Source organism: Martes martes (genome assembly GCF_963455335.1).
Source record: "Martes martes genome assembly, chromosome: 12".
NCBI lineage: Eukaryota > Metazoa > Chordata > Mammalia > Carnivora > Mustelidae > Martes > Martes martes.
In genome coordinates this window covers 13,930,844-13,944,489 of record NC_137900.1, presented here as the reverse complement: position 1 = coordinate 13,944,489, position 13,646 = coordinate 13,930,844, and the positions used below count along the sequence as shown (strand labels likewise).

The 13,646-nt window shown below is 41.0% G+C and overlaps 1 protein-coding gene across 1 annotated transcript in view; it reads right to left on the bottom strand.

The window, feature by feature from the left end:
- Window positions 1-13,646, bottom strand: part of TMC1 (transmembrane channel like 1) — a 206,495-nt gene that overhangs the window by 13,150 nt on the left and 179,699 nt on the right. The window contains exons 20-21 of the mRNA XM_080820083.1: window positions 5,644-5,711; window positions 718-957 (exon numbers count right to left, since the gene is read on the bottom strand). Of these exons, the coding sequence (XP_080676209.1) occupies window positions 718-957; window positions 5,644-5,711 (308 nt within the window). The remainder of the gene's footprint in view (window positions 1-717; window positions 958-5,643; window positions 5,712-13,646) is intronic.

The window sequence follows — 13,646 nt, the reverse complement described above, 5'->3', positions numbered from 1 at the left end:
ATTTAGGGAATGAAATCTTAGTTCCTCAGATCCCAGGGACTTTGTTTCCTTGATAAGTGTCACAGACAGAACTTGGTCATAGAGAACTGGAGAAAAAGCCCATTTCAGCTTGGATCAGAGAAACTTACTGACTTTTTATTACTGATGTGAACGATTTATCCTTGTTATTTTGAGAGATTATACGTGCTGCACATTATCCTCAATGTTTTACTGGCATGTAGCATTGTGGATTATAAAATGTGTGACCCACTTTATATTCATAATTATCTAATAACGATCCCATTTCTACATAGCTTGTGCAATAATCTACTTTTAATTAATTATATCCTATTGGGCATGACCTAGCGATAACTTCTGATTTTTGGACGTGGTAGCCTAGCATCAGGAAAATTTTCACATCCCCACCAGCATAATCATCAAACCTTGCTCTTTGCTACCCTCGTGGCTCTGATTTATTGTCCATATTTTACCCAGGTAGAGTCCGGGTGCACACAAATCATCTTCCCTTTTATGATTCCCAAGTAAGAAAATTGAGGGACTTGCCTAAGAATCTCCATGTTACCTCATGAGTCTGACTGCCCAAAGAATCACGTTTCTACAGACCAAAATGCCGCTGTTGGTGGGGCGGGGGGGCGGGGCAGGGGGAAACAAAACTCATGAGAGAGACTATTCCTAGTTCCACGCCTGGAAGAAAACAGCATTTTCAAAGGCCAGAACCTGAAGGGGCCACAGTCAAAAGATGGCGGCAGCGACACGATCATGTACAGGACGGGCATGGTGGACAGGAAGAGGATGAGCAGTAGCATGCCCAGGTAGAAGTTATTCGATCTGGAAGCTTTGAAGACCCTGGCCTCAGGGACGTTGCAACACATCACGGCCCAGCACTGGAAGTACATGGATGTGTGGAGTCGAAGGATATTGATGCCTGGGAGGCTGGGGGCGAAGAAGGAGCCCATCCTGGAAAGAAAAATGTGCCTCTGCTCAGTTCCAGTCTTCTCTTCGTAACAGAGTCACATAGCACCTGCTCACTTCACATCATATTTAAAGGTAGCGCGGCGTTCAACCCACAAACCCATTTTTATAAATAAAATTGACTGGTCAATTTCCATCTTCTGTGCACATTTCACCATCCCCCCATTATCCAGGAATTGCCTATGGAATTCTCGCATGGCAATTATGCCGTTCACTAACGATATCTGCTCTCATTAATAAACAAACTACAACAGAGAAAACAATGTATCACATGTATTTTTATTTTTTTAGAGATTTTGTTTATTTGACAGAGATCACAAGTAGGCAAAGAGGCAGGCAGAGAGAGAGGGAAGTAGGCTCCCTGCTACACAGAAAGCCCGATGTAGGGGTCGATCCCAGGACCCTGGGATCATGACCTGAGCTGAAGGTGGAGGCTTTAACCCACTGAGCCACCCAGGCGCCCCTGTATCACATGTATTAAGTTCTCTCTTCTATTTCTCAGATTTCCACTAATACTCAAATCATTGATTAATAAATTCAGAAATTTAACTTCTCTTTAATATAACTGCCCCTGAAAGCACTCACTCTATTCAAATAAACTGCACATCTAGATTAATTATTTTTCTCGTGGCTAATTAATTTTTGCTTAATGGAAGAGAAAAAATTCAAATAAATTTATCTTTTTCTGATGCTATTCTCTATTAGCTATGTAGCTATTATGGTGTTTTAGAGCTGATGTACTTATGCCCAATAATAGACAGTGTTTTCTTAATAGTCTATAGGAACCTTTATGTGTTTGAGATAAAAATTCAACACATTCATTTAATTTAATTTAATCTGTTTACTTTCTTACCTGCCTCCCCACCCCCCTGCCTGCCTCTCTGCCTACTTGTGATCTGTCTGTCAAATAAATAAGTAAAATCTTTAAAAAACAAACAAACAAACAAACAAACAAAAACATACTGAATGGACCAGAGACTCTGAAGGAAGCTAAATGATTTTTTTCTTTTAATGATACAAACTTCAGATGCTGATCTAGCCATGCAGGTTCATCAGCTATAATACGTGTGCCACTGTCATCTGGGGACTTGACAGTAGGGGAGGCTGTGCGTATCAGGGGATGGGGACGTATGGGAATGCTCTGTACTCTCCACTCAGTTTGTCTGTGAACCCAACACTGCTCTAAAATAGAAAATTTATGAATTAAAAAAAGGTAAGAAGATAGACTTTGGAACAGCACAGGGTACCTTTATTATAGGAGAGCAAGAGGATCCTAGAGCCTCAAGAATGGGACCAGAATTACATAGTGCTCCACTGTATCCCCAAATGCCAGTATTAGTGATGTGAGATGCTTGTGAATCATTATACTTGCTCCCTTCTAAAAGGCAGGCTTGGCCATGGGATTTGTTTTGGCCAATGAAATGGTAATTATAACGAGGTGTCTCACTACTAGAGACACTAAAAGCCCTGTGTGGATTCTGTTCTCATCTCTCTGCTCTCCTGACCAGTGATGTTCCAGATGGACCCGATTTTGCCAATCTAGGAATCCACGGTGAAAGTAACTTGCAAGGGCAGAGCCCTCTACCAACCCTCATTGGGCATGTAGAGAAAACAGGAAGTAAACGCTTCCCTTTGGAAGCCACTGAGATTTGGGGTTCTGCTGAACTGCTGCACAAGCTAATTTATCCTCAGACACAATTCTGTACATCGTTGAAGATGCAGATTTACCTAAAGCCGCATCTATTTGTACCTCTATGTGTACCTACTTCCTTCACCTGTATACATGCACATGCACACACCTGTATACGTGCATCTACAAATAAAGTTCAGATTTTCAAAATAAATATTGAAGAAATGGCTCAAGAACCATAAACTAGAAAAACAGCACACTGATACCTGCACCCTCCTGCTCATCCTGTCTCTGACTCACTAATCAGCTCGGCTCACTAAGCCCCTTCCCCAGACTTGAGCCCATCATCCGTCAGTTAAAGATCACTGGAATACCTCAGCTTTATAAAATGCTTTTCTTCCAAGAAGATCAAAGCAAATGAAAGCTTCTTTTACTGAGCTCTCCTTATTACTCCGGTGACATGGTACACGTCAGGTAAATTATTCACATTTGATCAACCAAGAAAATGAGGTAGCAGACAGTGACAACACTCGTGAAAGGGCAGACAGAGAGACAGTGTTGGAGCAATGTCCAAACCCATCTGCCCTTTCACCGTGTTCTCTGCTGCCTCGACACCCTGCTACAAGGGAGACAGGATATGTGTTCATCATTTTAAAATAGGATTGCAAAAACCTATGCTGTCCATTTTAAATTAAGTGTGTCATATGAAGGTTGACTGGTCATTTCAGCCCATTTCATGACAAAATGGATTTTACCTATAAAGTTTCACGTTGATAGCATCAGTGTAAATAACCTCCATTAATTAGAAACCCACAAAGCAACAGCTGAATGTCTCCAGTCACAAACCAAGGGAATTGAGTATTTCTGTATGGCCAAACTCAAGTATCAGTTCCTCGTGCCTTGTAGAATAGCAGCTTGCCAGGTGTGAGTCCCCTGGTACAGGGGACCCTATGGCACTTAGAACACACACTCTCCACACTTCGCCCACCACACCACATCCCCATCCTTCACTAGCTTCCTGGGAGACGAGAAAAGACCATCTGTACCAAGGGTGGATCCAAAGGTCCAAATAATAGTTCTTTTGCTTCTGAAACTCTGGTAAGTGTATGATTATCTCTGTACACTCAAAAAACACCATCACTTTCTAATGTCTTTTTCAGACTAAGAAGAAGCAAGACTTGGCCAATACCTAAAGGATGAATACATAGAAAGGGATAGTGTCGTGATAGTGGAGAGATTTTGATAATGGGTCTGCCCATGAGAAAATGGGGGAGGGTCTGTAGATATTTAAGAATCTCAACATGAACAATAGTGGACCACAGAGCTGCAAAATTGTAAGTGAAACTCATCCGGACAGCCGTCACAACAGCTTTTCCGATCATGAAAATAAATTGCTAGGCCAATCTGTTGTCTTAGCGAGAGAAACAGACATGCAGCAGATGTCTACACAAATGGCACCTGCCAGGTCTGAGGGATTTGTGGCACTCTGTAAAAGCCAGGGAGTTTTAAAACTGATCCAAGGTGATGGTTTCTCCTTGTTCCAGGTGTCATGTTAGCCATTTTTCTGCTGTAACTGCATAATCCCCTCCAGAAAAGGAAAGATGCAGGACTTACAGAAGCGGCTCCCTTTACGCTCTCTGCCAGTGGTCCTAGTTTGGGCCACCTTGACTTTCCTCCCTGCTTGGAGAATGGAAGATGCATTTCACTCTTTATCTCTGGACACATGAGCCGTAACTTGCAAAATTTAGGAAGTGAGAGGATGGGAATTAAATTTTTAAACATACCTGATAATGGAGATCATCTTTTTATAGTCTTCCCTTCATAGGTATTGATGTAGGGAGACACAGGAACTTCCCATGGCAGGATGATGGGGCCCTTGGCTAGTCTTAATATTACTGAAGCAAGATAATTTTAACATTTGCAGAGAGGTCCAGTCTTGCAATGGTTTAATGATTCAATCCAGCTATGACTGAAGGATTTCAGTAATATATGAAGCTTGTGCAAAACTTGTACAGTTATTGGTCCTTGTACATGGGACAATGGCGTGGTCAGTGGCACACTGTGATATTAAACGTGTCAGTAGGATAAAGAAGCTCAAGTGTAACTGTCTGTGGGTTGGGTGTTCTTAGTTAAGAGTGACAGATTTCCAAGACCACATGGTCCCCAGATGAGTCACATACTGTGATTCAATTTTTAAACTCCAAAACAATTCTACTGTATCCGCTCATCTTAACCTGTCAAGGCTGACAGTGAGAATGCTTTCATTTCATAAAAGATATGACAGTCCTTTGTACATCAAAAGACATAATTCTGATGTGCAAATGGCCTGTGAAACAAGTTACAAAATAAAGATCGTATTTTTAGCTTGACCTTCCTAAAAGATGTGTTTCATCTCCACGAACTACTGGATTTGGTAAGGTAGTATTTTTAAAAGTAGCAATGAGTTGTATTCTAAATATACTCAATAATGACATAACAAAATCAGTTTCTCAGAAGAGCCTTCCATTAATTTGTTTCATCCTTAACATGCGGTTATGGGATCATAAATGTTTCACAGTTAGACCCTGGTGTCAGAGGATATAAAAGCAGAAAAAGCCTTCAAATAATCTACAAAGCAGAAACAGTCTCTCAGTATTTGATAAAGAAATGCTCTGCAAAACAGGCAGATGCCTTTGAGGATCAAGAGTTAAGATATGAAAAAATATATATATATATTTTATATTTTTCTATATTCTATAGTATATATAATATGTATAATATATAATATATTCTATATATTCCAAGACATATATACATATACATGCAACATATATACTATATATACTACTATATGCACTATGATATATATAATATAGCACATTATATATACACACACACACACACACATATATTAGCTTTTCCTAGCAATCCACTTTGCAAAGGCAGCTGTTTGAGTTAGACCCAGACTGAGGACTTCTCTGACACCAGGCTACAGTGCCTTATGCAATAATGATCTTCGAGGCTTTTCTACAAGTACTAACACTGTCCAACAGCTGACCTACCAGATCATGCCTTGGTTGAAGATCAGAGCGAGGACATTGCCGCTGATGTCAAATTCAGTGTAGGAAGGCTACAGGAGACACAGATATTCACTGGATTAGCATATCAACTGGTGAAAATTGAAAGCCAAGTGTTTCATCTTCCTGCCTAGGTACACCTGGGCTCTCAACTGCTTCCATGCAGCAACAATAACAGAGTAACTGATATAATAAATAATTAGCAATAAATAAACTAATAAAGCCCTCTTTCTAACATAGCAAACCTCATTCTTTAAAGCAGTCATCCAATGTTGTGAAAGTGTGGACTAGCGGGCTCTCCTTACATGGCTGGGGAAAGTGAAAGTTGAAGCAACCATTTGACTATATAGATTAGAAACCATTTGACTATACAGATTAAAAACTTTTTTAAAAATCTCATTCTTTTTTTTTTTTTTAATTTGACAGACAGAGATCACAAGTAGGCAGAGAGTCAGGCAGGGCAGGTGGGGGGAGGAAGCAGGCTCCCCACTGAGCAGAGAGCCTGATGTGGGGCTCGATCCCAGGACCCTGAGATCAAGACCTGAGCTGAAGGCAGAGGCTTTCACCCACTGAGCCACCCAGGCACCCCTAAAAATCTCATTCTTTTTAACCCTGTAAGTCTACAGGGTTAGAATTTGTTTTAACAAATTGACCTTCAATGCTGACAAATTTTAGCAGAGATGAAACCACCTAAATGTCCACTATTGGTTAAGTAAATATAGTATATCTACATTGTAATCTATATTGCACCTAATTACAATCACTGTTTGAAGAATATTTACACACACAGGGAAAACTAGAACTTAATGTTAAACAACAAATACATAAAGTTAGACAGTTATTATTTTTATCAATGGAATATGAAATTACACATAGGGAAAAGACTTGAAAATGACCAACAATAGGTGTTATAGGTAGGTGATGGATTATGACTTTTGTTTTCTTCCTTAAGTTTGCGTATTTTAAAATATTTTTCCAAAAAATGTGAATTTCTTTTACAATAAAATAAATATAGAGAAATACAGTACAAGTTTGAGAAGTTATTCAACTAGATAATACCCTCCCACTTAGGGCAGCAACATGAGCCTGTTTTGGGGGGCAGAGGGGCCCCCAGTAGGAACGGAGGTGGGCATCTGTCCCAGGGTGGTCTGTCCAAAGGCTTCCTGGTGACACATCAGGCTGCCTACAAGGAAAGCTTCTAACAGTGGGAGTAATGCTACTTAGCAACCAAACGGAATTGGCTCCTGTCTGAGATAGAGAACAGTCCATCAGGAAAACTGACTAACTGGTAGGTCACAAGAAAAAAGGAGAAACATGAAATATGCAGACGGAGTGCAGCAAGACCATGAAAAGAGGAGCAGGTGCCTAATCCCATCCCAGATACTGAAATCCGCAGATGTGGCTTCAGACCATATGGATCCTCATAAACTCCCTCCCAACACACCTCCACACACAACGCATGCACACACGCTCACACCTAGACACACACAGTGAGATGACCTGAGTGCTGCTGTGCTCAAACCCAAGAAGAGCCCCAGAAAAACATGTGTGAGAAGGTGGAACAGTTCTCTGGTTTGGACCCCGACAAAACCTTCGCAGCTTTTGGATTCTTTGCCTCCAGAGTTCTTGAAGTCAGGCCCCAAAGTTCATCCTTTTCCCAAAAGGCAGCGGTACTGCGGGGAAGGGTATGGGTCATGTGCCTTGTAAAAGATTCAGGGTGTAAGCAGCAAGAATGGTTAAGTAACAAGATAAATTGACGAGATGAGAGACTGCCTCTAATCTTCAGAAACGTTAATCTGGAGTCCCTCCCCGTCACAGGAGGGCTTTGCTCTGGACCACCTCTTCTCTTCCCCTGAAGCCTTGTGAGTTCACAGATCACATATGACAAGCGCTCGGTCGGGTGGCCTGTGCCATCTGTGGTCTCGCACTAGCGCTTCTCTGTGTCAGACCAAGAGTCAACCCTTCATCTTTGGCCTCTTTAGAATGGTGCCATCATTTAACCCACCAGCCTATGCAAAATTAAAAAAAAAAAATTAACCTTTTAGAAGTATAGTTTCTTTACTCTCACAAACATATAAGCTTCTTTTTTTTTTTTTTAAAGATTTTTTTATTTATTCATTTGTCAGAGAGAGTGAGCACAGGCAGACAGAGAGGCAGGCAGAGGCAGAGGGAGAAGCAGGTTCCCCGCTGAGCAAGGAGCCCGATGCGGGACTCGATCCCAAGACCCTGGGATCATGACCTGAGCTGAAGGCAGCTGCTTAACCAACTGAGCCACCCAGGCGTCCCAAACATATAAGCTTCTTAAAGCCATTTGAGATAGTTTTATAGCTAGGTGACAAGGAAAACACCAAAGACACACTGGGAACGCTTGTTCTCATACTGTGTTTGCAGCAGGGGCAGCCAAAGGAATATAATAAATGATTTATAAATAAATGAATAAAATAAATGAATATATGAATAAAATTCCTTTTCATGCATTATTCATAAAATAAATGAATAAAATAAATGATTTTATTTATTTGTCAGAGAAAAAGCACGTATGTGAGCACAAGCAGGGGGAGCGGCAGGCACAGGGGGAAGCAGGCTCCCCACGGAGCAAAGAGCTGGATGCGGGACTTGATCCCAGAACCCAGGATCATGACCTGTGCTGAAGGCAAACCCTCAACTGACTGAGCCACCCAGGTGCCCCGGGAATATAACTTTTGATGCACAACTGGACCAGATGCAGAACATGGGCACAGGGCATCCCTGGTGTGCCACATGGGTTTGTGGTCCAGACACACATCTGGGATTCACACCTCAGTATCAGACTTTGCCTTGCCATGTCCCAGTTGGGTGAGCTGGGCCAGTTCCTTATCTTGTCAGGCCTCAGTTTCCTCACAGATAAACTGAGGAAATGAACAAGGTCAGTGGTTATCACATTATGGCCCATGAGACAAATCTGGACCACCAGCTGTTTTTGTCAATAAAGATTTATTAGAATACAGCTGCATTCATTTGTTTATGTATTCTCTGTGGCTGGCACTAAAATGGGGAAGTTTAATGGTTGGCACAGAGACCACATGGCCTGCTGAATGCGAACTCCTTTTTCCCTATACTCTACCCACAGTACTTCTAACACAGACGTGTGGGGTTTACCCCCCATTCCAAACAATGCCCCGGTTCTCTGTGGACCTAAGCCGGATGGCCTACCATTTCACTCAGTTTTGATCCTGACCGTCCAGGACTCAGTCCCACAAGATCGCCCCACTTCAGACACCAATCACAAGTTTGGCGTGTCACCTACGCTGAGTGACGGACTATACACCAGAGAATTCTCTAACTCCATCTACAAGTTTGATAATCTGCTAGAATGGCTCACAGAACTCCAGAAAACAGTTGATTTACTAGGCTATGTGTGGTTTTTTTTTTTTTTTTTAAATGCAAGATAGGATTAGACAGATGGAAGAGACCACAGGGCAAGGTATGAGGAAAAGGGTCCTTTTCCATGTCCTTTCTCAGCACACCACCCTCTCGGCACCTCAACATGTTCAGGGACTTGGCAGTTCTCCAAACCCCGAAGATCAAGGACCATTATAGAGACTTCATCAGTAAGTATGACCAACTATTAACTCAGTCTCTGGCCCCTCTCCCCTCCCTGGAGGATGGGGGAATGGGGCTGAAAGTTTCAAGCTTCTGGTCACGGCATGTCCTTTCTGGTGACCCTCCCCCATCCTGAAGCTATCCGGAAGCCACCTCATTAGAACTGCCTTATCAGAATAAGCAATGCCCCTATCACCCAGGAAAACCCAAGGAATGTAGGGACTCTGTATCAGGAACCAGGGTCAAAGACCAAATATTAGAAGGAAAGATGATCCTAGCACCTGTATTGCCTAGGGAGTTATAATAAGGTTTAGGAGCTCTGGCTGGGAGCTGGAAATGGAGTCAAAAATATATTCCTTATTATATCATAACATCACACCTGCAGAAGTGAAACTGCTTACTATCCAGCCCTTTACATAGAAAGTCTGCTGACTTCTGAACTAGATCATTTCTAAGATCCTTTTCGAATCTAAAATCTCTAATTGACTGAAAAATTAGACCTAGTTATTAAAGAATTGCTTCTCTGTAAACATCTGAGAAATGCAACTGAATACTGTATGAGTTAAACTCAGAAAATCTCCCTCTAAAATAAAACAGAAGTAGGCAAACACACACACACACACACAGACACACACTATAAAATTCAATGCTCAGGGGCGCCTGGGTGGCTCAGTGGGTTAAGCCTCTGCCTTCAGCTCAGGTCATGATTCCAGGGTCCTGGGATCGAGCCCCGCATCAGGCTCCCTGCTCAGCAGGGAGCCTGTTTCTCTCTCTCCCTCTGCCTGCCGCTCTGCTTACTTGTGCTCTCACTCTCTCTTTCTGCCAAATAAATAAATAAAATCTTTAAAAAAAAAAAAAGTTAAAAAAAAATGCAATGCTCACTCTTTTAGAGATGGGTTTAGTAAAATCATATGAGATTATACAGTATTTTTGTTTCAAAAGCAATGCTTTAATAATGTAAATGTAAATCACTTTGCGATACGTTTGTTTAATTGCCTCTAAAACATAAAAAAAAAAAAAAGCTTAAAGGTAAATGAGGCTTGGGAAAAAACAGGTTTTCTTGAAAACTGAGAAATGCAATGATTCAAATGGGATGCATATAGCCAAGTTACTAAGGGTCAGTCATCCCTAATAAGCTTTTTTGGCACCAGCAAAAGAAGATCCCATTTGGATATAGGCTGAGGTCTCTAACAATTTTATGATAGTCAAGGAATTGAAAATTATCTTGTTTTACTTCTGGACTTTTGTTTGTAGTGGGTGAGAGTCAGTCATCTACCCACAGGGAAGACAGAAAGGGGTTGCTGGACTGAAATGCCCAGGAAAACCATCTGCTCTTGGCAAGTTTCGTTATTCGGGAAAGATCATTAACCTATGGATATTGTGAGATTATCTGAGAGAGAATTCTGTCATTGCAACGTCCTGTCTGATGTACAAATCTCGCTTCCCACACCTGAAATGACTCTGGGTCAATGGTTCTCAAGTGGTCCCCAGACCAGAAGGAGCAACATCACCTGAGAACTTGCTAGAAAAGTAAATTCTCCGGGAGCTGCCCCAGCTGCCATGGAATCAGAAACTCTCTGTTTTCACACACCTTCAGGGGATTCCGGAATACCCTCTAATTTGAGAACCACTGACTAGGTCAAATCCTAGCCTCATCCATGAGGATGACTCTGGGACCCCAGGCTGCCTGCAGACACTCTGACAAATATTCAAGTGAAACTCCAAATCCAGACCATGCTGTCCCTTTCTCCAGGTTGTCAACCCTTCACGGGCTACTCAAGACTTCTTACTGACCCTGTAGCATCGCATCTTCCTGGAATGCTAAATAATATCTCATTCCCAGCTGGCGAACAACCATTTATTTCTAATGCTGTATCACAGCCCCTCCTGTAACAGCATTCTATTGTAAGTGACCTGTCTAATCTAGGGAGTGATTTGAGTTACAAATTTCATAGACTGGCTCATGAATTAGTCATGATTTGACAGAGTCCTTGGAATTTCTAGGGTTAAGCATTACAGTGAAAATTCAACATGACGGAAGTCTGGTTGATGGCTTTGAAGTCACTTAGACATGAGTTTGAGTCTAAGCTCCATCACTGACCACCTATATGTCTTTGAGCAAATTATTAAACATCCTCTAATCCTCAGTTTACTGTAACATAAGGAAAAATAGGATCTATCTCATAGCATTGCTTCTATGAATACGTGGCATATTACATGTATTTTATAATTCTGCCATAAAATAAACACTACATTAAAATATCGTATCATATCATATCATATCTTGTGGTCTGTCAGTCATATGCCTCTTATTTATGGATAATTTTGAGCCCCTTCATTAGAGCACAGGGAAATCTCTTGTATTTTCCATATATATAAATTTCAGAAAGACCACCTTTAAAATGTAACTTTAAATAAGATGCTGACATTTTGGGACACCTGGGTGGCTCAGTGGGTTAAGCCTCTGCCTTTGGCTCAGGTCATGATCTCAGGGTCCTGGGATCAAGCCCCGCATCGGGCTCTCTGCTCAGCAGGGAGCCTGTTATCCTCTCTCTCTGCCTGCCTCTCTGCCTGCTTGTGATCTCTCTCTGTCAAATAAATAAATAAATAAAATCTTTTAAAAAAAGATGCTGATGTTTTAATTTGGTTGAACATAGTCTAATCCCATGCTATGTATTCAATTCTATTTCTTCTTCGATCTCTGTTACCTATTTTATTGGTAAATGGCAAAGATAGTGTCAACACAAATTAGGCTGTAAGTAAGGGCATTCCGTGTTGAGCTACTGCAGGAAACCCAGAGTTTATGAGAGACTTTAGGGCAGTTATGCTGTATCTGGGTGGTTAAAATCCCTCCTGGAAGAAGCCATCCCACTCCCGATGAGTCAGTGAATACTTCAGAAACACTGAGAACTATCTGCTATGCTTGGAGAAGCCTTAGGAAAAGATTAACTTACACTACTGGTCTAACACCTGCTCCTGGCCAGTAATTTCCCCCACCCCAGTCCATCTTTATATGTTTGTTGTGATAATACCTTGGCCATAAATTTCTAGCTGGAAAAAATCTACAGGGTCACTTCTAATGTAATGTACTCTGATACAACCAGTATATAATGCAGCATATTTAATGTAATGGCTATGTCCAGAAGGACACGTCATTGTCCTTGTTTATCCCCTGGGGTGACACAGAGGCAACTCACTTCAATTCATGAGCCCTCGATTTTTCAGATGTGAAATAAAGGGTGCCTGATTGATTATGTCAAAAATCCACTCGACGTTAATATTCCGTGGGTCGCTAAATCTGATGCTAGAATCTGTAGAGTTTAGTTTTTATGGAAGTTGTTGTAAGAAAAGTGAACATATTTTTTTAAAAAGGTATGTTCTCTAGGAATGGGCAATTCAACTTAGAGAAATTTCTCATAAGGAAATAATCTGTGCACGTCACTATGGCTTATCTGTGAAGATATTTAACTACATGGTTATAAATAAATGTAACTGCAATATTTACTATAATAATTAAAAATTAGATAAAGTTTTACTGACAGCCAATAAAATTAATTATAATTTGTTCATTTATAGAATATTGCAGTCATTTAAAACAGTCATAAAAGAACAGTTAATGGGGTGCCTGGGTGGCTCAGTGGGTTAAGCCTCTGCCTTTGGCTCAGGTCATGATCTCAGGGTCCTGGGATCGAGCCCCACGTGAGGCTCCCTGGTCGGTGGGGAGTCTGCTTCTCCCTCTCCCTTTGTCCCTTCCCCTGCTCTTGCTCTTTCTCTCTCTGTCAAGTAAGTAAAATATTAAAAAAATAAAATAAATAACTTTAAAAAAAGAATAGTTAACCTAGGGAAATGGTCACGGGTGAAAAAAAGCAGGTAACCAGTGATCAAATATACACTTTTTAATAATTTTATAAAAATATGTATATTTATAAAAATCTATATTACATAAAAATCTATCATACTTGTTTATTTACATATAAACAGTAATACTATCTGATTCAAATAATCCAAATAAGTAATCCCATAAATGGTGAGATTACCTGTGATTTTTATTTTCATATTTAACTTACACTGGATTTTCTGGATTTTTTATGATGAACTGGTACTATATGGGGAACTTGGGAAAAAAATTTTTTTTGTAGTGGAAATGGACATATTTTTCTCTTTGATTTCTGAAAGGCATCTCAAAAGTATCTTCTCTGCCCATCTCAGGTTCTCCTTTACTCCGTGATAGGTACTTTCTGGACTCATATTTTCAATTAGGATATCTCGGAGAATATCAGAGACACATTCTCATTGGTCTCTTCTCCTCTCTAACAGCCCCAACTGAGAGTTCTGCCTCTCCACCTGCCCATACTTTGCCCATACCTGGGGGGCCCTGTCTTACATTGGTCCCTCCACCAAGAATC